General features: G+C 41.8%; 1 protein-coding gene across 8 annotated transcripts in view; it reads right to left on the bottom strand.

Annotated features, from left to right (window-relative positions):
• The window catches only part of TGFBR3 (transforming growth factor beta receptor 3), a 199,060-nt gene that overhangs the window by 160,556 nt on the left and 17,365 nt on the right, over nt 1-21,139 (bottom strand). For all 8 annotated transcript variants that reach the window (XM_073896325.1, XM_025872178.2, XM_073896324.1 and 5 more), the window contains exon 2: nt 14,135-14,306. In XM_073896325.1, the coding sequence (XP_073752426.1) occupies nt 14,135-14,222 (88 nt within the window). In that variant the 5' untranslated portion in view covers nt 14,223-14,306. The remainder of the gene's footprint in view (nt 1-14,134; nt 14,307-21,139) is intronic.

Here is a 21,139-nt window from a genome sequence, read left to right as displayed (position 1 = left end):
TCATTAGAATTCTTTTCTCCTGAATCATGTTAATAAAGGACGACTTGGCCTGGGATTTGTATGTAACTACTGACTCACAGGCTGCCCAAGCCCAGAAGGATGGGGAAAAAACACTGAGGTCTGTCAGTAGGAGGCAGGGCCAGGCCCAGGGGCTGAAAGATTTCTGGAGGGGTGTTTTCAAACAGTGCTATATACTACTTAGAAAACAGCTCCCTTATATAATACTCGATTGGCTCTGAGATGTCTGAAATACTCTTCTCTACTTTCATCTTCAACTGACTGCACTGCTCCAAGAGTCACTGGCACCAGCACTTGGCCCAGAAAGCCTCAAATCTCTCTCATCTTTAAGGGGCAGGGACTTCCATTACCTTTCTAAGATTCATCTGGCCGAGCTAATTTTTTCAGGTACTATTATTTTATAAGATATGTCAAATGTAGCAAAATATGAAATGCAAGCCTATTTTCCCCCTTCATTCATACAGTGTATCTTGAACTTAAATTGGCACGCACTTGATTTCAGATTGAGATTTTTTGAACACCATTTTCCAAATGCAGTAGCAATTTGCTGCCCTAGGCCAGACAAACAGAGGAAATGAGGAATCTGATTTGTTTTATTTTTTGGGGGGGTGGGGGGAAGGGTGGGGTACTACTTAAGGCCTGATCCTGGTGGTGCCTTTGAACATTTAACACTAAAACCTGAATTATTTCATAACAAACTAGAGCTCCCTTTCCTCTCCCTAAGAAGAGGCCCTTGGGAAGTATTTATTTGGTTAATTAGCTTTAAGTAATTGTGTTTCTCTCACAAAACAAAAAACAAACAAAACTTCTAGAAGATGCTCTTTGAGTTCCCTAGCTCGGCAAGGTCTGTAAGAGCTCCATCAGCCAAGAGCCTGGAGCAGTAAACTGGGAATTGAGGGAACAATGTGGCCACAAGCACTTCTCCAAAAAGAAAAACAACTCCCCTCTTGGCCCAACTCCAAAAGGCAATTGAGCTGGGTAAGGTCCAGGTTAATCTCTGAACAGCCTCTCTGCCAACTTTCTCCTACAGGCATTAGGTTTTTCAACATGGGCTTTGCAAATAATCTAAAACAATTAATTAGTGCTTTTGAATTCACCCTGTACCATTAATGAACCACTGCCAGACAGCCTTTGATGGTGTATTTCCAGAGCTAATTAAACGTGGCAAAACAGAGGACACAGACTTGCTGGGCATTTGAGAGGGCAAGGCTGAGACCTGGCCAGTGACAGTGAAGCCATCCTTGCAGACAATCCTGGGGTGACAAAGGTGGCGGGGGGGGGGGGACGGCTGCTAGGGTCAAGCCCTCAGGGTCCCTCACAATATGCCATACACTGCTCTCAAATTATATAATTATCAGGGTATTGAAGTTCAGACAACTCATTCATTGTAAAGACTTTTTTTTGTTCTCATGAGTGAAAATTCTTAATTTGATACTGAAAAGTTTGGTACTGCTTCTAGTCCATACTTCCACACCTCCACCCCCCACCAAAGACTTGTTTTCAAATTAAAAAAAAAAAAGTACAATAGTTTTAAACACTAAATATTAATATAAATCTCACCCCCAAATTCCCTCTCTCAATCACAGAGTCCACTCCCATAACCTCTATCACGTGGGAAATCTTTCCATTTTTTTTTTCACTATCTAATGCCACACAGAATTCCAGGCTGCTCCACATGCATGGCCAACAAAATAAACACATTTTCGGGAGGCCCAGAAAAAAGCTAGCAGGGGGCCCGAAGTAAAAATGTTGTTGCATTCCTCTGGATTTTTCTGGTCCAATTTCAAAAACAGAACGACCACCACCGGGGGCTTGTGGCAAGCTCCAGAGCTGTACAGCCTTGCCCTCCTCTACCATGACATTGATGAGGTCTGAGAAAGCAAATCAGAAAACCTTACAAACCAGTGGCAAAATAAAGTTAATTTAAAAGATAGCTTTTCAGGCACAGAGGTTAAATCTTCTCTGTGTCTTATCCCAGTTTTTAATACATATGGTGTCAGCTCCTTAACTCTTAAAGATCTCACAGAATCCACTGCTAAAGTAATAGCTGCTCAACAAAAATCCCTAGACTCTCTGCCCAAAGTTGTTCTCGACAATAAGAAAGTAACTGATTATCGTTTCGCTGAACAAGGAGGGGTCTATGCTGTGGTCAACACCACTTGCTGCACCTGGATTAACACTTTTGGGAAAGGTGAAACTCAGCTACAAGAAATCACTGGACAGGGGTGTCTAGCTGGCTCAGCTGGTAGAGCATGTGACTCTTGGCCTTGAGGTTATGAGTTCGAACCCCCAGCTGGGGGTAGAGTTTACTTAAAAAAAAAAAGAAAAGTCACTGGACAAGCCACTTGGCTTAAGAAAGTGACTCCTTCAATGGGGTCTTTCTTTGACTTATTTGATTTTGATTGGTTTGGGTCCTGGGGACTACAGCTCCAAGGTACACTCCAAACACTGGGAATTACCTGGTTTCCAAGAATCATGGTAATCGCCCTAGTGTGTTTTACTCTCTCAAACGCTTTAAATGCATGTTCAAAGCCACTAACTACCAAGCAAATTATCCCCCAGAAAGTGAGAAAAGAAATGGAGAAAATGACCAACTTAAGGAACATGAACCTGAAGCTGTGACCTGTGAATGAATACCATACAGAAGGTCAGCAGAATCTGTGAGAGCTTCAGAGTGTAGCTGGGAGAGGCGCTCAGGCCTTCAATTTTGATCATATTTCTCAGGCTGACAGTGTGATCATAGGGGCAGGAAGGGATTATTAAAAAACACGGTAACAGGCTCAAAATGGAGTTAAGTATGCTAAGCCCCACATCACCAAACTGACTGAATCACAGTTTCAGCTCTCCCAGAAATAGAACGTTAAACCCGTCAATCAACCGGTCAATCAGGAATGACCTGGAGAGCACTACTGAAGTGATATGCCTGACAGCCCCCTGCCATCCCCTAAAGAAGTGACCTTGCTACAACCAATCCACCTTTTACTGCTACAAACGTCCTTGTCCTACTCTCTCATGTCATTTTGTATAGCTCCTTGGAGCTCGTTTCTGTCTGCTAAATGGGATGCTGCCCAATTCATGAATCACTGAATAGGCAGTAAGATCTTTAAAATTAAGTAGTAAATAAATATGGTATCAAGGTGCTTAATAAGTATCAATAACAACTTGGGAAATTTTTTTACTCCTGAAAAATGTTAATTTTTTAAAGTTCTAGCTTGGGGGCGCCTGGGTGGCTCAGTCGTTAAGTGTCTGCCTTCGGCTCAGGTCATGATCGCAGGGTCCTGGGATCGAGCCCCGCATCGGGCTCCCTGCTCAGCGAGAAGCCTGCTTCTCCCTCTCCCACTCCTCCTGCTTGTGTTCCCTCTCTCGCTGTGTCTCTCTCTGTCAAATAAATAAATAAAATCTAAAAAAATAATAGTAATAGAATAAAGTTCTAGCTTGGAGGCCGATAATAGGAATTAAATAGGAATCAGTGAGGAAACCAGAGTTTAAAACTAAAATAGCAGCAGCAGAAATGAGGTGTTCCCCCCGCCTTAACGCTAACTTTTTTTTTTTTTAAGATTTTTTATTTATTTATTTGACAGAGAGAGACACAGCAAGAGAGGGAACAAAAGCAGGGGGAGTGGGAGAGGGAGAAGCAGGCTTCCCGCAGAGCAGGGAGCCCGATGTGGGGCTCGATCCCAGGATCCTGGGATCATGACCTGAGCCGAAGGCAGACGCTTAACAACTGAGCCACCCAGGCGCCCCTTAACGCTAACTTTTTTAAACATCCTTTTTAACCTACCTCAACTCCCCCTTTTTTCCAGTCAGCTGGTACCATCCTTCATTACCTAGGGTCTCCTGAGCCTAGTTGCCCATACCAGGCTCACTGAATCAACACAAGTCTCCTGCCTTGGTCTACTTAGTCACAAGGCAAAAAATGGGAAAAAGGCAAAAGAGGTACATGAAAGGAAAAACTGGGGGAAAACTGCTTCTTTAATAACTATGATGATTATGTTGAAGTGTAGCCCCAGCTAATAAAGATGCACCTGGTTTCTACGCGTGTACCACACTTACGGCTACAGAGCTCAAGGTTCAAGGTCTCTGAGGAACTCACTCCCTCAAACCAATTTCCTCTCCAGCACATGAATCCCTCGGACCCAAATGAGTTTACTGAAAGGTTTTCAAGATAGCTATTTCAAAAGGAAGCCAAAACCAAACTCCCATTTACGAGAGTAAGAATTTTCTAGAAGGTGTTTGCAGGTTGTGTGTTACAATTAGAGCACTGAGAAAACAGATGATCTATGTGTTCAAATGAGATCTGCAGACCAGCAGCATCGACATTATATGGACCTGTTAAAAAATGTATAGTCTGTGACACATCAAGAACTACTAAAACAGGGGCACCTGGGTGACTCAGTCTGCCTTCAGCTCAGGTTGTGATCCCAGGATCCTGGGACTGAACCCCGGATCGGATGGGGCTCCCTGCTTGGCAGGGAGCCTGCTTCGCCCTCTGCCTGCTGCTCCCTCTGCTTGCTCGCTCTCTCTTTCTCTCTGTCAAATAAATAAATAAAATATTTAAAAAAAACAAAAAGAAGTAGTAGAAGTAGTAAGCAGGCCAGGTGGCTGCTAGAGTGGAGACTTGGAGCTAACTGGGGGCAGGTGTGGGGCTGCATACAGCCTGACAATTTTTACCCAGAGTGAGACAGAGGCACTGGAGGGTTTGAGCTGCAGAATGATATGATCTGAAGGATGTTTTAACAGGATCCCTGTGGCTGCTGTGTTGAGAATAGACTGTTGGGCAAAGGTGCATTTGGGGATACTGGTTGATGGCTATTGTGATAATTGAGCAAAATGATGGTGACCAGGATCAGATTTTAGAAGGGAGGGCCCTTGGCAGTGATATGCTTACGAAATCAAGAATGATTTTGTGATTTTCATGTGTTCCTTTAGGGGAAGAAAGAATAAAGACCTCTATCTCCTATCAGTGGAACAGTAGGCCATTAATGTTAGTAAAGATAATCACTTCTACATACCAGTGAAAGCTGTTATCTTAAAATAAACCATCTAAAAATCTCTTTGCCCTATGAACGACTGTTCTTGAATAATCATAGTCTTAAAAGCCTGGACCCTCTCTTCCTAATTTACTTACTCTCCTCATTGCCATGTCTCATTCTTTTCATTCCCTTGGTGGTCTTTTTTTCGGGATTATGGATTTTGAGGGTCTTACCAAACTTTTTGCAATAATGCTTCTCATAACAAAACCAGTGTTTCAGAGAAGTAGAGTTGTGCCCATCTTTATATAGTAATAAATGTGTTGTGTGTAAACTCATTTTTATAAATTAAACTACATATTAAGTTTGAGGTTGATATGGCAGGTTTTTTTCTCTGAAGAAAATAATCACTCTAAAATATGTTTTATAATACGGATATTCACAGTGGTTTTGCCTGAGAGCAGGGTATACCCACCTTGCTTTTGGAGTTGGAATTCATAAACAGACAAACATTAGGCTAAATCTAAATCTTAATGTGCATACAAATCATCTGAGGACCTTGTTAACATACAGATTCTATTTTAGTAGTTCTTTTTTTTTAAGATTTCGTTTTTTTTATTTGAGAGAGCATGAGTGGAGAAGGAGGGCTCATGCATTCTCTGTCAAATAAATAAATAAAATCTTAAAAAAAAAAAAAAAAAAGAGGGCACCTGAGTGGCTCAGTCAGTTAAGTCAGTCTGCGGTCAGTTCAGGTCATGAACCCAGGGTCCTGGATCGAGTCCCGCATCGGGCTCCCTGCTCAGCAGGAAGCCTGCTTCTCCCTCTGCCTGCAACTCCCCCTGCTTGTGTTCCCTCTCTCTCTCTCTCTCTCAAATAAATAAATAAATCCTTTTAAAAAAATAAATTAAAAAAATATTCTTAATAAAAAAAGAAAAGGGGAAATGATCAACGGGGCTCTCCCCTAACTCAAAAGAAAGGGGCAAGTGGGAGCCAAGCGGCCCGGTGCTTCAGCACGCAGCAACCAAACAGCAGTGCGGCCGAGCGCCCGCGCATCCCGCTGGGAACGCTTGCAGAGCCAAGTGCTGCAGCAGCTCGGTGCCATCACCGAGGGAAACAAGAGCACAACTCTGGAAGCTGGTGTTCTGCTCTCCCCGGAGGCCGGTGCTCCCCAAGCATCCTCCCAGATAGGGCAGAAGCGTAGGGAGGAAAGGAGGTGTTACTCCTGAGGGTTCTGGTCTATCATCTAGACTAGGACTAAGTTATTCAGGCATATGAGGCCAAAGGGAAGCAACACAAAGAACTTCAAGCAGTTACACGGCAAATTTTTCCTTTTGCCGGAACTACAACTTATCACTATATAGTTCCCTTCACTGCCAACAGAGATAATAACTTTAAAAAAAAATCAATTTTTCCTTTGAAGGCGTTAAGATTTTCCACATTCCACTCTAGGTTTTGGTTTTTGGGGGTTTTGTTTTGTTTTGTTTTGTTTTGTTTAAGATTGCTATGAGTTGGCAGGATAGGGCAGGAGAATAGCTAGGCCTCAGTCCCCAGAGCACCTGCTGCCTAGTCTTTGGAAGGAACATTCTGAGAGCAAGCAAGTGCATTTTTAAGCCCTCTAGAATTCTGCCTGATTTACAGTGTCCTCTCAGAGAACAAAAATATGACTATATTGGACTTCAAAATAAATCTTTTTTAGGACACTCTGGCAGAGAATGGTTTAAAAAAAAAAAAACATGTGTAAGTCAGCCAGGAGCTCACATGGATGCAGTGCAGTCCAGGCCAACCTTCCAAGAGGGGCAAACACTTTGATGCCCTGATTCCTGTGTCCAGGGCTGTCTGAGAGAGGGCCTCACATTGGAACCCTTCCCAGAACACTCCCGGCTCCTACCACACTTCCAAAACCAGCACTCCGGGCACAGAGCTCTATCAGTGATTCGAGGTAGCCCCAGAGTATGAGGCATTAGTTATCAAAGCAACAAGCTGCGAAAGCCTCATTTCCTATATCCACAATGTGTGAAAGTATAAGCTTTGAGCAATCTAACAGCTGTGTGGGGCACATACAGCTAGCTCTGTGCTGGTGGAAATGTGGATCAGTGTTTATAAAACAGACCATCGCTGGTGCCCTAAAATAACCCAGATAAATCAGGGATCTAAAAAGCAGCGTGGCAAAGATACAGTCTAGGATGAGGATGCAAAGGAGAGAGAAAACTGGCGTCTGTTCACTTGTCTGACATCAAATCTATGTACAATCTTACTCATGTTCTTGGTGAACATCTTGCTTATGCTATGCACAGCTGATGACCCAACTATCTGCTAGGAAACCGCCTTTGCAAATAAAAAAAAAAGCTGTATTAGCATCATATCCTATTCCACTCGCCCCCCCCCCAAGCCCCCAACACACACCCAAGTCCATGCAGGGCAAGGGACTCTGAGAAACAAACTCATTTTTTTCTTGACGACTGCTGCATGTCCCCGCTTGGTGTGTGTGTGTGTGAGCACATGCATGTTGGCTTACTGTTCCTATGCAAAAAACACAGAGCAGGGAGGGACCCCATCATGCTCGTGTGTGCATGGTCTCCCCCCAAAAAACACATTAAATTCAGGTCACTCTAACCACTCTGGGTCTTTGAATACAGTTCTTTACTCTTTAAGATAAATAGAAAGTTGGCACCGTGGTGAAAGTGGTGGAAATGTTGATCAGTGTTTATAAAACAGACCATTGCTGCTGCCCTAAAATAACCCAGATAAATGAGGGATCCAAAAGGCAGTGTGGCAATGACACAGTCTAGGATGAGGATGCAAAGGAGAGAACCTGGCATCTGTTCACTTGTCTGACATCAAATCTGTGTACAGTCTTACTCATGTTCTTGGTGAACATCTTCCTTACACTCTGCACACCTGGTTACCCAGCTGGCATCACAACTGACACCTCGTCCCTATGTATCCAAGAGAGCAATTAAATACAAAAGTGGTTACAGTAACAACCTAAAAACAATAGTAATCACAGGCCAAATCAACTAGCTGGACCCAGAGACTCAGTATTGGCAAGAGAAGGCCTTGGCCAGATGTGCTTTGAATCTTTGAGTCTGTCCCTCCTCTAGCCTTGACGGTCCCCAGTGGCAGTCCCCCCATGGCACTCTCCCCCCCTTCCTGCCATTATGAAACACAGCTTCCGATCACTCAGTAGGCAGAGAGGAGAAAACTATGGAAGAACCACCTCTGCAGTCCCCGGGCCATTAATGATCAGTCCAGGGGAAAGAGTGCCAGTTCCTTTTGGGCAGCGTAATAGGAAGAGCATGAACCCCTCGGCCAGCTACTTCATGTATGACCAGATATAAACAACCACTTTAACTTTTATTGGAATTGATTTGTCTCTCATGATATATTACATTTTTCTTCTCTAAGCCTCAGTCTCCTCTAGCATGCTAATAGTAGCAGGAGTGGTGGCAGTAGTAGTAATTACAAACACAGTGATAATGACAGTCACCAACCTTCCCAGCTTTCTGTAAGGATCAGATGAACTGACAGGTGTAAAGTGCCCAGCACAGTGCCTCCCTAGCACTGTTTCAGGAGGTACTAAGGGAAGCCCCGCAGCAAAAAGACCCTAAGACTTGTCGGTACGGTCTGTCTGCAGAAGGCTGTTGGATTCTGATTTGACAGAGAGTTGAATCATCTTTCTAAATTACTTTCTCTGAGTCCCATTACCCCCATTCTGGAAACGATGAAAACAGTGCCTGCCTACCCCCAATGGGACTGCTATGAGAATGAAATGAAATAGCAGGTATAAGAGCATTTGAAAACTATAGATATAAAAGAACATTCTCATTAGTTTAGCCTCCCCCCAAGGCTGCCAGTTTGTCCCATGCCAAACCAAGTATTAACCAGCCAATAGCTCTGCTTGTCATCCCATGGACACAGAGTTCAGAGCTTTCTTAGCAAGAAAATAGCTCCAATGAAAATCATCTCTATTTTCCTGTGAATTATACCTGGAACTCCAGGTACACTCGGGAAAGATGAAAAGAAATGTGTTTGCTCAATAGAAATGTGTGTGCAGGTTGTGGGCAAGCCTCCAAAAAGATGCATGTAGGCACAGAATGGCAACAAGGGAATGAGGCAAACGGCCATCCCACCAACACCCCACCAGCATTGAGGCCAGGAGGGTGCCTGCAGACTTCAAGCCCATCCCTTCCAACCAAATCGATCTCCTTGAATTCTCTGCATGTGCCTCTTTCTTCTCGTTATGAAGGCTCCTGGAAACACAGCCTTACCTAACTCTGGCAAGCCTCAGAGGCAGAAGTTAATATTTTTTAAAGATGTATTGACGGGGGGGGAACCTGGGTAGCTCAGTCGTTAAGCATCTGCCTTCGGCTCAGGTCATGATCCCAGGGTCCTGGGATTGAACCCTGCATCGGGCTCCCTGCTCTGCAGGAAGCCTGCTTCTCCCTCTCCCACTCCCCCTGCTTGTGTTCCCTCTCTCGTTGTCTCTCTGTCAAATAAATAAATAAAATCTTTAAAAAAAACAAAAAAGATGTATTGCCAAACAATTTTTAAAGTGAAAACTTAGTGAGCCTTAAGCCCACAGGAGCATTTATGTTTTAAACTTCCCACTTTTCTTAGATAGATTACAGGATTTTTTTTAAGACTTTATTGATTTATTTCAAAAGACAGAGAGAGAGAGAGAGCACAGCAGGGGGGTGGGAGAGGGAGAGAGAAAAGCAGGCCCCATACCCAGCATGGAGCCCCACAAAGGGCTTGATTTCACGACCTGAGCGAAAATCAAGAATTGGACACTCAACCGACTGAGCCACCCAGGTGCCCATGAGATTACAGGATTTAAGACAAGGTGCTAAAAACCTAAGATAATTTCGAACCAGGAAGCATTATGGTCCTTACACAGCTCTTGTTCACCAAGAGCAGGGCCCTCCCTACCCACACACTGCACAATAACCCAGGAAAAAGAGAGGGGAGAACAAGTAGGGGTTTTGTTAAAGCAACCTCTAACCCTGGGATGCAGCTTGCTGACCCCTGCCTCCTTCACCCTCAACCACAAGTGGAGAAGGAAAGGCTTTCACTAAAGACCCAGCCAAATCCATGGGGCTAGAACAGGCCTACTGTCCTAATTTGAGTTAATTTTATGTGCTGTGCTGTCCTTTGCCCTCCCTGGCTACATATCTAAAGGAGGCCTTTTATATAGCCTTCACTCTTTCTGCTACCAAGAACCCTACAAAAGAGCTTCACAGTCATGTCAGTGAAATAAGAATGCAAATAAAGAAGACCCATTACTTGAGGGTCCTTCCATTCTGATGACTTATATATGTCTCTTCTAAGGTGAAAGGAGTTTAATCTGGTTCCAGAATGACTTACTGGTGACTACTCAGTCAAGTGAAGGGCTTCAATCATTCCACAATGAGGGTCTCCCACGTAGAGGCTAGAGTGGAGTGGTGGATGGGCTAGAGCCAAACTGCCTGAGTTCAAGTCCCAGCTCTGTCTCATATTAGTTATGGGACTTTATACAATTATTAACCAAACTGAGTCAGTTTCCTTGTGTGTAAAATGCAAATTATGATAATACTAACACCCACCTCATAGGGTTGTCTTATAAAAACAAAACAAGCTAGCTGGCAGAGAGCAAGCCCTTGATAAATTGTTGGCCAATATGCCAAGCAGTGTTGTCTTTGAAGCTAAAGAAGCCATATTCTCAGCCTCATTTTTTGAGGCCACCGTTCAGATTCAGGATTAAACACTATATGCCTTTGGCTACATGGGAATGGAAGAAAAATCCAAACCTCAAAATGAAATCCTCAAGTCTCGTTCTGACATTTAAGACCCTCCAAACAGACCTCCTGGTATATTCCTGTTATATTCCATATTTTGTTATATGGTTAAATTTTATATGCCTAACTAAAGCACAAGTGATTCAAAGGAAGGGATGAATCTTACATTTCTTTGTATAACTCTCACTGACTAGTACTGTGCTTTGCACTTAGAGGGACTCAGCAAATTAGTGATCTACTTGTGGTTTCAAGATGACACAGATAGCACACAGCAAATACATTATCATTCATTTTAAACAGGCTTCTGATCAATACTCCCTTCATAGTGTAGAGACTTAAAGGCTCAATCATCAGACCTAGACTAAGTAGGGGCGCCTGGGTGGTTCAGTCATTAAACATCTGCCTTTGGCTCGGGTCATGATCCCAGAGTCCTGGGATTGAGCCCTGCATTGGGCTCCCTGCTCAGCGCAGAGGCCTGCTTCTCCCTCTCCCACTCCCCCTGCTTGTGTTCCCTCTCTCGCTGTGTCTCTCTCTCTGTCAAATAAATAAATAAAATCTTAAAAAAAAAAAAAAGACCTAGACTAAGTAGGTTTATGGTTAAATCTGCAACTTACCAGCTGTGTGACCTTGAAGAAGTTACTTAACCTGTCTGTATTCAGTTTCTTCATTTATAAGCTGGGGATAAACAAAGTACCCCACACTTCCTAGGACAGTTATAAGGATGAAGTCAGGTAATACATATAAAGCACTTTCAACAGGACCTGGCACACAGTAATTAACTAATTACTCTATAAAAATTCATTATTATTATTATTACTACTATTTTCCTGAAGTTCAACACATCTGGAATGCCTCAAAAAGCATTTTGTAAAGTATGCTGAGCCTATACAAAAAGCTACTGGATTCAGTATATACAAAATATTTCTCCCTTCTTATTTCACCAATAAGTTGTTCAAAAAGGCATCTCTTGGGCACCTGGGTGGCTCAGTTGGTTAAGTGTCCAATTATGGATCTCATCTCAGGTCTTGATCTCAAGGTCATGAGTTCAAGCCCCACATTGAGCTCCACAATGAGCATGGAGCCTACTTTAAAAAAAAAAAAAAGGCATCTCAAATGCTGTTCACATAGATGTGTTCAGTTTGTGAAAATATACTGAGCTACACATTTTCATGTGTATGTTTCTCTCTGCAAACTGTATTTCAATAAAAATTTAGCATTAAAAAAAGGAATCTCTACCTCTACCATTAATCATTTCCCTCAGGTTGCTACAAAATTGGTAATTCTACTGTACCTTCAATTTTACCATAATTCTCAGCAAAATTTTGAGTATGTATACAACTCAAAAAAATATTTTACCCATGGCTTGAAAGAGCAAGGAAGGTCTTAACCAAAGCTGAGTCACTATCTAATACCTCAAGGCTATACAAAGCCATCAAATTCACCACTTTCCCATGAAATACCTTCTTCAGTTATGTTTTTTAGTCTGTCCCAGGCATCAGTGAAAGCAGAAAATTCTGCCTCAAACCCACCAAGTATGGTAATACCTCTTTGTCATCAAAATAGCACATTTTCCATCAAGCCATTTCTCTTTCTCTCTCTCTTTTTTTTGCTACAACTTTTCAGTGAGTTTTTTTTTAAATATTTTATTTATTTATTTGACAGAGAAAGAGAGATCACAAGTAGGCAGAGAGGTAGGCAGACGGAGAGGGAGAAGCAGGCTCCCCGCTGAGCAGAGAGCCCAATGTGGGGCTCGATCCCAGGACCCCAGGATCATGACCTGAGCTGAAGGCAGATGCTTAACCAACTGAGCCACCCAGGCATCCTTTTTCAATGAGATTTTAATTAAGATCAGTTTTAATGCACAGGCTAAGAGACAAATAACTCTTCAATCATGAGATAAAACGAAACTGCTGACAGAGTGGGCAGTTCAAATTCACACTGGCATTTAAAAAACAAAACAAAGAAACTACCAACTTTCTCTCAAGATATTTGCAACGAGGGGGGACATGCTGCTGTGCAACCTCATAAACCAAGTTCTGCAAACTGACTTGCACTCAGCCTGTGAGCCTACAAATGACTCCTGGTCTGAGTTTACTACAGTCTTCACCACTTTTTTTTTTTAATATTTTATTTATTTACTTGAGAGAGAGTAAGAGAGAGCCTGAGCTGGGGGAGAGGCAGATGGAGAGGGAGAGGCAGACACCCCATTGAGCATGCGGGACTCAACCCCAGGACCCTGGGATTATGACCTAAGCTGAAGGCAGATGCTTAACCGACTGAGCCACTCAGGAGCCCCAGCCTTCACCACTTCTTACTGGCTTCTTCAGTACAGCACAGAGGTGAAGACTACAGATGTAAAACCTGGCTCCTCCACTTTCCAGCCACATGACACTGTGCACATCATCTCCTCTCATCATTTGTCAAATGGGAAAAATAAGCCTACCCACCTCAGAGCTGTGACTAAGTGAGCTCACGAAATAAGAATATCCTTATTTATTGTTAGATTCAGTAATTGTTTAGCCCAGTGCTGGGTGGTGGTGCACACTCAATAAATGGCAATTATTATCATCACTATCGTCTCATTTGTATGTGAATTCAATAGCTAAAACCAAGAGGTTAATCATATTTCAAGTCAATGTGTTTCTTGTTGAGACCAGCCAGTTTACAGAACTGGTCCAACAAATTCTTTCATGTAGCTCATCATACAACAGACACAAAGCAAATAACCACAAAACAGAGCAAATTAAGCTTCCAGATTCGTTAAGTATCCCTGACTGGGAATGCTAAGATGATGCCGTGGACTCTTACTTAAGCAACAATGTTCCAACCAAGTCTTTTGCTTCTTATCGACAATCTCATACTCTGGTGGCCTCCAGGAAGCCCAGCTCTGTACTTTTTATAAAATTACACATTAAAATACCTAAATAGGCAAAATTAATACTTCCTAAGCATCCTATGCCAGGAGTGTCACCTCTCAGTAGAATATCTATTTATTTTATGATAAATAACAAAAAAAGCTTTCTTGAAATTCTTATTTAGGACAAGAAAATAAATGTAATCTATGCATGGAGCAAAATTAAGTGGGATGACACATCAGCATATTTGTTCTCTACCCATCTCAACACTAAGATTTAGTTAGACATCTGTGTCACTGACTTTAGAATGTCTAGCACCAGTCTAGCAAAATATAACCTAGGCAAACATACTATGTAATTTGTAGTCAAATATTTTGGGTCCCTGAAAAACATAAATACTCACAATACTCACAATTTGCATAAACCTCACATTTTTTAAATTCTTCCAAACAAGAGACTGAAGAAAAATATATCTGAAAGAATATAATGAATGTGCAATCTATATTCTGCAACTCACCTGTAGTGGCCACACAGGAACTCATCAGTGCAAACAAGGCCATCACATAATGAGAAGGCATTTTTATTTCTCCAAAAGTGTGCCCCATTCAGTCACCTCAGCTTCAGACTGTAGACAGTGTTGGCAAATCAAAAGTGGCCTTAAAAGTCCTCCTTTCCAATTTTCAAACTGCCTGTAAAAATAAACATATTTCAAGAAGAAAACTTAATGCAGAAACTGCTTTTCAAAAATACACATTAAAGTGAAATGAAGAATTTCTAAAAAGTATAAGATTCATTGATCTTACAAGATGCCTAGACAGCACTCCAGTAAGCTGATGTGGGGGTGCTAATTACCTAATAAAGATTTTTAAAGCAAATACTTTTGTTAAGAAATGCTTAGCTTTAACACTTTAAATCTTTGGTTTTATATAAAATTTTCAGGAATACAGAAGAAAATCAAGATGCACCTATAATAGAACATTACCAGTTACGTTGTGGCACTAAAGTAAATCAATGATGCTTGACACATGAACTTCCTAGTGTCAACAGGAAACAAAACTCTGATCAGAGACTCAGTCTAATGTTATAATTACAGAGTCATCCCAAGGATCAAATTAAAATACATTTAGAATCAATGTGAAAAATAAAGAACCATCAAAAGGAAAGCTCTCTTTTCAACTGTTTGCCAACATTTTAACAGGAGACAAGTCTTCCCTGTCTCTCAACCCCATCTGAGACTCTGGTTACTGGACCAGAGGATCCAGAGGTACTTTCTAACCTTATGCTATCCAGAGCCTTGAATGACAAGTTTTAATGGTGATTTGTTTAACTTGAATATCCCTCCTATGGTCCTAAAGATTACTTCATTTAGACACACCAAATGTATTTCCCAGACCTATATCCCTGAGCCTGGCACAACCCACAGAAATTGTTCAATTCAACAAGCATTTATTGAGTACCTACTATGTTCCAGGCACTGTGTAAGGGCATGATTCCTTCTTATCAGGAATTGAAGGTATCTAGCAACTGGCTAAAAACACAAAGACCCTGTCTCATCTATGTGCTGAACAAGGCAAGATCATGGAGTTTCCAGGAACCATCTCAAATAGCTGGGAACGGCAGCCTTGGTGCCTGCACCCAGGAAACACTACCTACAGAACCAGCTTGCTACCTTCAGAGACAAAGCCAGTTTGGGTACTTGTAGATGTAGTGCAAAAATATAAAAAAAACAATGGCAAAGGGGCGCCTGGGTGGCTCAGTCGTTAGGCGTCTGCCTTTGGCTCAGGTCATGATTCCAGGTCCTGGGATCAAGCCCCGCATCGGGCTCCCTGCTCAGCAGGAAGCCTGCTTCTTCCTCTCCCACTCCCCCTGTTTGTGTTCCCTCTCTCGCTGTGTCTCTCTCTGTCAAATAAATAAATAAAATCTTTAAAAAAAAAAAAAAAAAGCCACCCTGACACTCAAATCAGATTCTCTTTAAAAAAAAAAAAAAAGGGCAAAATAAGTTGTTTTGTTTTTTTTTTTAAGATTTCATTTATTTATTTGACAGAGAGAGAGAAAGAGCACAAGCAGAGGGAGCAGCAGGAAGAGGGAGAAGCAGGCTCCCCACTGAGCAGGGAGCCTGATGCGGGACTCGATCCCAGGACTCTGGGATCATGACCTGAGCCAAAGGCAGACACTTAACGGACTGAGCCACCCAGGTGTCCTCCAAAATGAGTTTCTAATTAAATGGTCTTAGTTCACTGCATCAAGTGTTAAGAAAAAGATATTTAAATGCCTCTTTTCAGGGGCGTGCTCTCACTCTGTCAAATAGATAAATAAAAAGCTTTAAAAAATAAAAATAAATAAATAAAGTAAAATGTCTCTTTTCAAGGGGTGCCCTGGGTGGCTCAGATGATTAAATGTCCGACTCTTGATTTTAGCTCAGGTCATGATCTCAGGGTTGTGAGATGGAGCCCTGTGTTGGGTTCCACACTGGGCATGGAGCCTGCTTAAGTTCTCTCTCTCCCTTTCCCTCTCCCCTGACCCCCCTCCCTCTCTAAAAAAACTTTTTTAAAAAGGGGCTCTTTTCAGTAGTACACTAATTGCCTGTAACGAGGGAAAGAGGATGACTGGGGGCAGTGATGGGAGCACAGGAGCCTTTTCACTAATTCCCATTTGAGTTTTCTACTATTGGGGTTTTGCAAGTATTACCTATCCAGAAATAATAAAGTTCTAACATCCAAAAGAATTTTTTACATATGCCTTGAAACTAAATTATTACATATGCAAGAGGTACTGTTGTTCAAACTTGATGCACGATAGTGATTAAAAGCCTAGTACGAACAGAAAATGGATTATGATGGCAGTTAAAAGCCTGCCTAGGTATGAATCCACTCTGCCACCTACCAAATGGGTTATGCTGGGAGGATTATTCTGCACGCGTGAACCCATCGTATGGGCCACTGTGAGGATTACATTAGCGAGCACACGTGCGTGCGTGCGTGTGTGTGTGTATAAAGCTTAGAACAGTGGGGAACACATAATAAGCAATCAATAAATGTTACCTGTCCATTCCTTTTGAGGTATATTTATACCAATGAAGTGGAGAAATTAGGATGTGGTTATTTATATAATCCCTAGCTACTATAAAATCAGTTCAATCTTTTGTTTACTGAAATATGAGTATTTCAACAGACACAAAAAGGAGGTAAGCTAAAGAATGGAACCACTAAAAGAACAAAATGACCAGTCAAGTAGAGAGGCACAAGTCATTAGTGACACAATGGTCTTGTCTCAAAAAGTGCCTAAGTAGATAATTTTGGAAAGCATGAAATGACTTCAATCACCCCTTTAAGTCCAACACTGCTGTCACCATAATTCCACATCATCTCGAATGAAATGGAAGTCTCCTCTGTGAACTTAAAAAGTCAACGACAGCAGGGTGCCTGGGTGCCTCAGTCGGTCAGCTCAGGTCATGATCTCAGGGTTGTGAGATCGAGCCCCGCATCAGGCTGCTTGAAAGATTCTCTCTCTCCCTCTCCCTCCCCATCTGCCCCTTCTCCCGCTTATGCTCTTTCTCTAATAAATAGTCTTAAAAAAAAAAAAAGTCAATGACAGCAAAGATAATTTGACCCTATTTTTTCCCTCCAACAAATTAAATTTCCTGAATGGATTGATAAAGAAAACTCTCTCCAAAAGAATATGCTATTTCAGCAAATGCTAAGAGCAATTTTCATAAAGCAGAAACCCTGTAAGGAGATCCCAGAAGAAGATGGCTTCCCAGAGGATTTTTATGGAGCACATAAACTATAACCAGCACAAGGCTTGCGGGAATATTTAATGAGCTTATGTCCCCCCCTGGCCGCAGCTGCAGAGGGTCTGTGGGACTGTGAGCATTAATCCAGGGGCTTAACCCAGGTCTGAACGAACCTGTGGAAAGAAAGGCAAAAGCTTCTATTAAAAATATAGACTGCAAATTGCTGACAAGAATATTGGGCAATTATTAAAATGCAGCAATTACAGATATAACAGAGCCAAGCTAAACAGTTTGATGCCCAAAGGCAAACCACAGCAAGTTTATACCGGATCTTAAAACATCTCCGAGGAAGTCCAAGACAAGTTGAAACTACACACTGCTGCTTCTAACAAAGAGGGAGCTTTTCTTCTTTTAGCTTAAAAGTCCCTCCGTAATGTAACTTGTTCAAAAAGAAAATAAACTGCAGAGTTTTTGTCTAATCTTCTCAATGTGGTGACAGGAGGAGGAGAATAAAAAGGGAAGCATGTCATTCCCATTCTGTGGAACTCCAATACTGGCCAAGACTTGCACACATCAGCACCTTAACGTACAGCCTAGGGATCAGTTCCCCAACTAGAAGAATGCTGGATGATCGAGGTTCCCAGAAAGTTGTAGATTGGAAATACAAACTCCTCTTTTGTTCTGTAAGGTTATATCACACTCAATTTGCAAAGAGTAGGGACTCCCCACCCTGGGTTTCTAAACTCACTGAATATCTTTGGTCTTTATAAACTAAATGCTTCCTTGAGAAATATAAATAAAGTACTCTGTGATCTTGAAAGAACAATTTGGGGTCCACTGTGCAACATTTTGTCCACATTGCAAAGCAATGTGTTGCATTCAAAGGGTACCAGTACTTTTAGTGTCTACAAATGAGCAAAAAAAAATTCTGAGAGCTTAATGGACATAAAATACACACACACACACACAAATGTGATACTAATTCTCCTAATTTCAGAGTGCCTCTGTGTCTATTTCTGAGGCCATTAAACAGAGTGTGCTGCCCCACATTCTCTAGTGATCCAATAGCATGCACAGGTAAAGAGCAGGATTAGCTGAAAAACCCCTACCCAAATGAAAACCATCATGGGTTAAACCAGTGTTCAAAAGGAACCGGTTGGGAACAGTATTCCCTGGGTTGATCGGGATGTTTTTTTGAAAAGGCATAACTTTCTCTATCTTAGAGGGAAAACATGGTAAAATGATGTCTGGCAATAGGCTAAAAGCCAGCAAGAGAAATTACTAACTTCCCCTTACATGTCTAACACAGATGGCTATATACATGAGATTACTTAAGATCAGAATTTACAATGAACTTGGAGTGTATCAATTTCTCAATTAAAGGAACTGGCATGCTAGAGATAAGTAACAGCTTTTAAAGCTGGAAGAGATCAACATGATTTCATTGATGAAGAGGAACCCAAACTCCAAGCCCAGCACTTGCCCAGGGTAATATAGCAATGCTAAGACTAGAAACCAGGTCTTCCCATGACAGGCTCTACCTCCTAGATCCAGATCTGTCACCACAAACAAGGAACAATTTTCTCCCTCTCAATTCTCAATCTCTGATAACAGAACAGTTTTTCCAAGAGAGAGAGAAGCCTGCCAGAGCTGCCATCAGACAATGGGACCTGCATGTTGACATATACCCTCTACACAAATCATTACTGATCACAATCCGTGACTTGACTTCAGGACTATAGGTGGCAACTCTAACAAATAAAGAATCCTTGATAATGCTGTAGGACTCCAAGTTCTCTGAAAATGCAAAGGGCAAGATGAAGCACAAACTTGTATATTGTCATATCTTAACACTAAGACTATTCAGGAAAATATTCAACAAATTTTAAGATCTTCAAGACAGAGATATATTGAGTGGGATAAAAAAAAATTACCATTCCCTAAACTCAAATGGTAAATAACACCTGAATTTCTGGTACCTTAAACATGAAATTATTTTTTAGCAGATCATTAAAATGTCTCTGGTCTGACACGTAAGCGAATTTTTGAGAGAGAAATATACTGTTAAGTCTGAAAGCGGGTAGAGGAACTGTTCTGATGATTATTCAACATGTTACTCAGGGGATTTAGAAAAGAGGCAGGATGGATGACATCAATATCTAGCTTGGCAGCCTGTAAAAAGGGGTATACAGGATGCAGAAGAGATACTGTTGTTTGTCTAATGACATTTGGATGCCCTTTGAGACCTGTACACAGAAAAAGCAAGGCCACCTTACCGAATCACAACAGCAGCTCTCAGATTTCCTACTATAAAGAGAAACTGGTAATTCGAAATCCCCATTTTCAGAGAGATTTGGCAAAAGGGGAAAAGTCCTGGGTTTGGATAAGAAATCTTTGGAATCCAGTCACCTGGGTGGCGCAGTCAGTTAAGCATTTGACTCTTGGTCCTGATCTCAGAGTCATGAGATTGAGCTCCATGTCAGGCTCCACGACTCAGCATGGAGTCTGCTTAAGTTTCTCTCTCCCTCCCCACACCTCACTCTCTATAAAATGAATAAATCTTTTTTAAAAAATAAAAGTAAAAATTAAAAAAAATTTTTTAAATCTTTGGAATCGCATTCAAACACAACATTTAACAAATATTTACTACTATAAACCAGGCACTGTTGAAGATGCCAAGGATATAGCAGTGAAAAAAGGAGCCAAAAATCTTGCCCTCATGGAGCTTATATTCCTGATAGAAGTAAAACCATTTGCTACATTAGGCAAGATATTTAATTTCCTGAGCTTCATGTCTTCCTTCAGCAAGTCTTTAGTTATTGCTTACTCCATGCCAAGCAATGGGAATATAATGGCCAAGCAAAGAGATATGTTCTTTGTCCTCAGGGGCTGGTGGGATAAACCAACCAATATTCACAAATTTGTAATTAGACACTATGCTAAGAGATCTAAAGGAAAAGTACCCACAACCTGAAGGATAAGTGGAGGGTGAGGGATAACATTACAGGTAGAGGAACTATTACAGGTCTCTGATGCTGGAGGGAGAAAGGCTGAAAATCCAAAAGGGAAAAGGAGAGGAATAAGGCTCAAGAAAGGGTTTAAGCAGGTAAGTGCTGGGATCTACTGGGTTAAGATTTCCCCGGGACAGGGGCACCTGGCTAGCTCATTTGGTAGAGCTATGACTCTTGATCTTAGGATCATGAGTTCAAGCCCCATGTTGGGCATAGAATTTACTTTAAAAAAAAAAAAAGATTTTCCTGGTATAGGCCCTATGGAAAACAGTATGGAGAGTCCTCAAAAAATTAAAAATAGAACTACCATATGATCTAGCAACTCCACTTCTGGGTATATATCCAAAGGAAATGAAATCACTATGCTGAAGAGATACCTGTACCCCTATGTTCCAGCCAAGACCTGGAAACAACCTAAGCATCCATCAAAAGATGAATGGATAAAGAAAATACAGTATATATGCACAATGGAATACTATTCGGCCACACACACACACACACACACACACACACACACACACACACACACACAGGAAATCCTGCATTTGCAACAACATAGATGGACCTCATGGGCATTATGCTAAGTGAAATAAGTCAAACAGAGAAAGACAAATAGTGTATGAGCTCACTTGTATGTAGAATCTAAGCCAAACTCATAGAAACAGAACAGGGGCACCTGGGTGGCTCAGTCGGTTAATCATCTGACTCTTGATCTCAGCTCAGGTCTTTATCTCAGGGTCTTGAGTTCAAACCCCACGTTGGGCTCCACACTAGGTGT

Source organism: Callorhinus ursinus, unplaced genomic scaffold (assembly GCF_003265705.2).
Source record: "Callorhinus ursinus isolate GAN/ISIS: 27379988/994484 unplaced genomic scaffold, GSC_fseal_2.0 scaffold9, whole genome shotgun sequence".
NCBI classification, from domain to species: Eukaryota; Metazoa; Chordata; class Mammalia; order Carnivora; family Otariidae; genus Callorhinus; species Callorhinus ursinus.
This window is presented reverse-complemented; position numbering and strand designations above follow the sequence as displayed.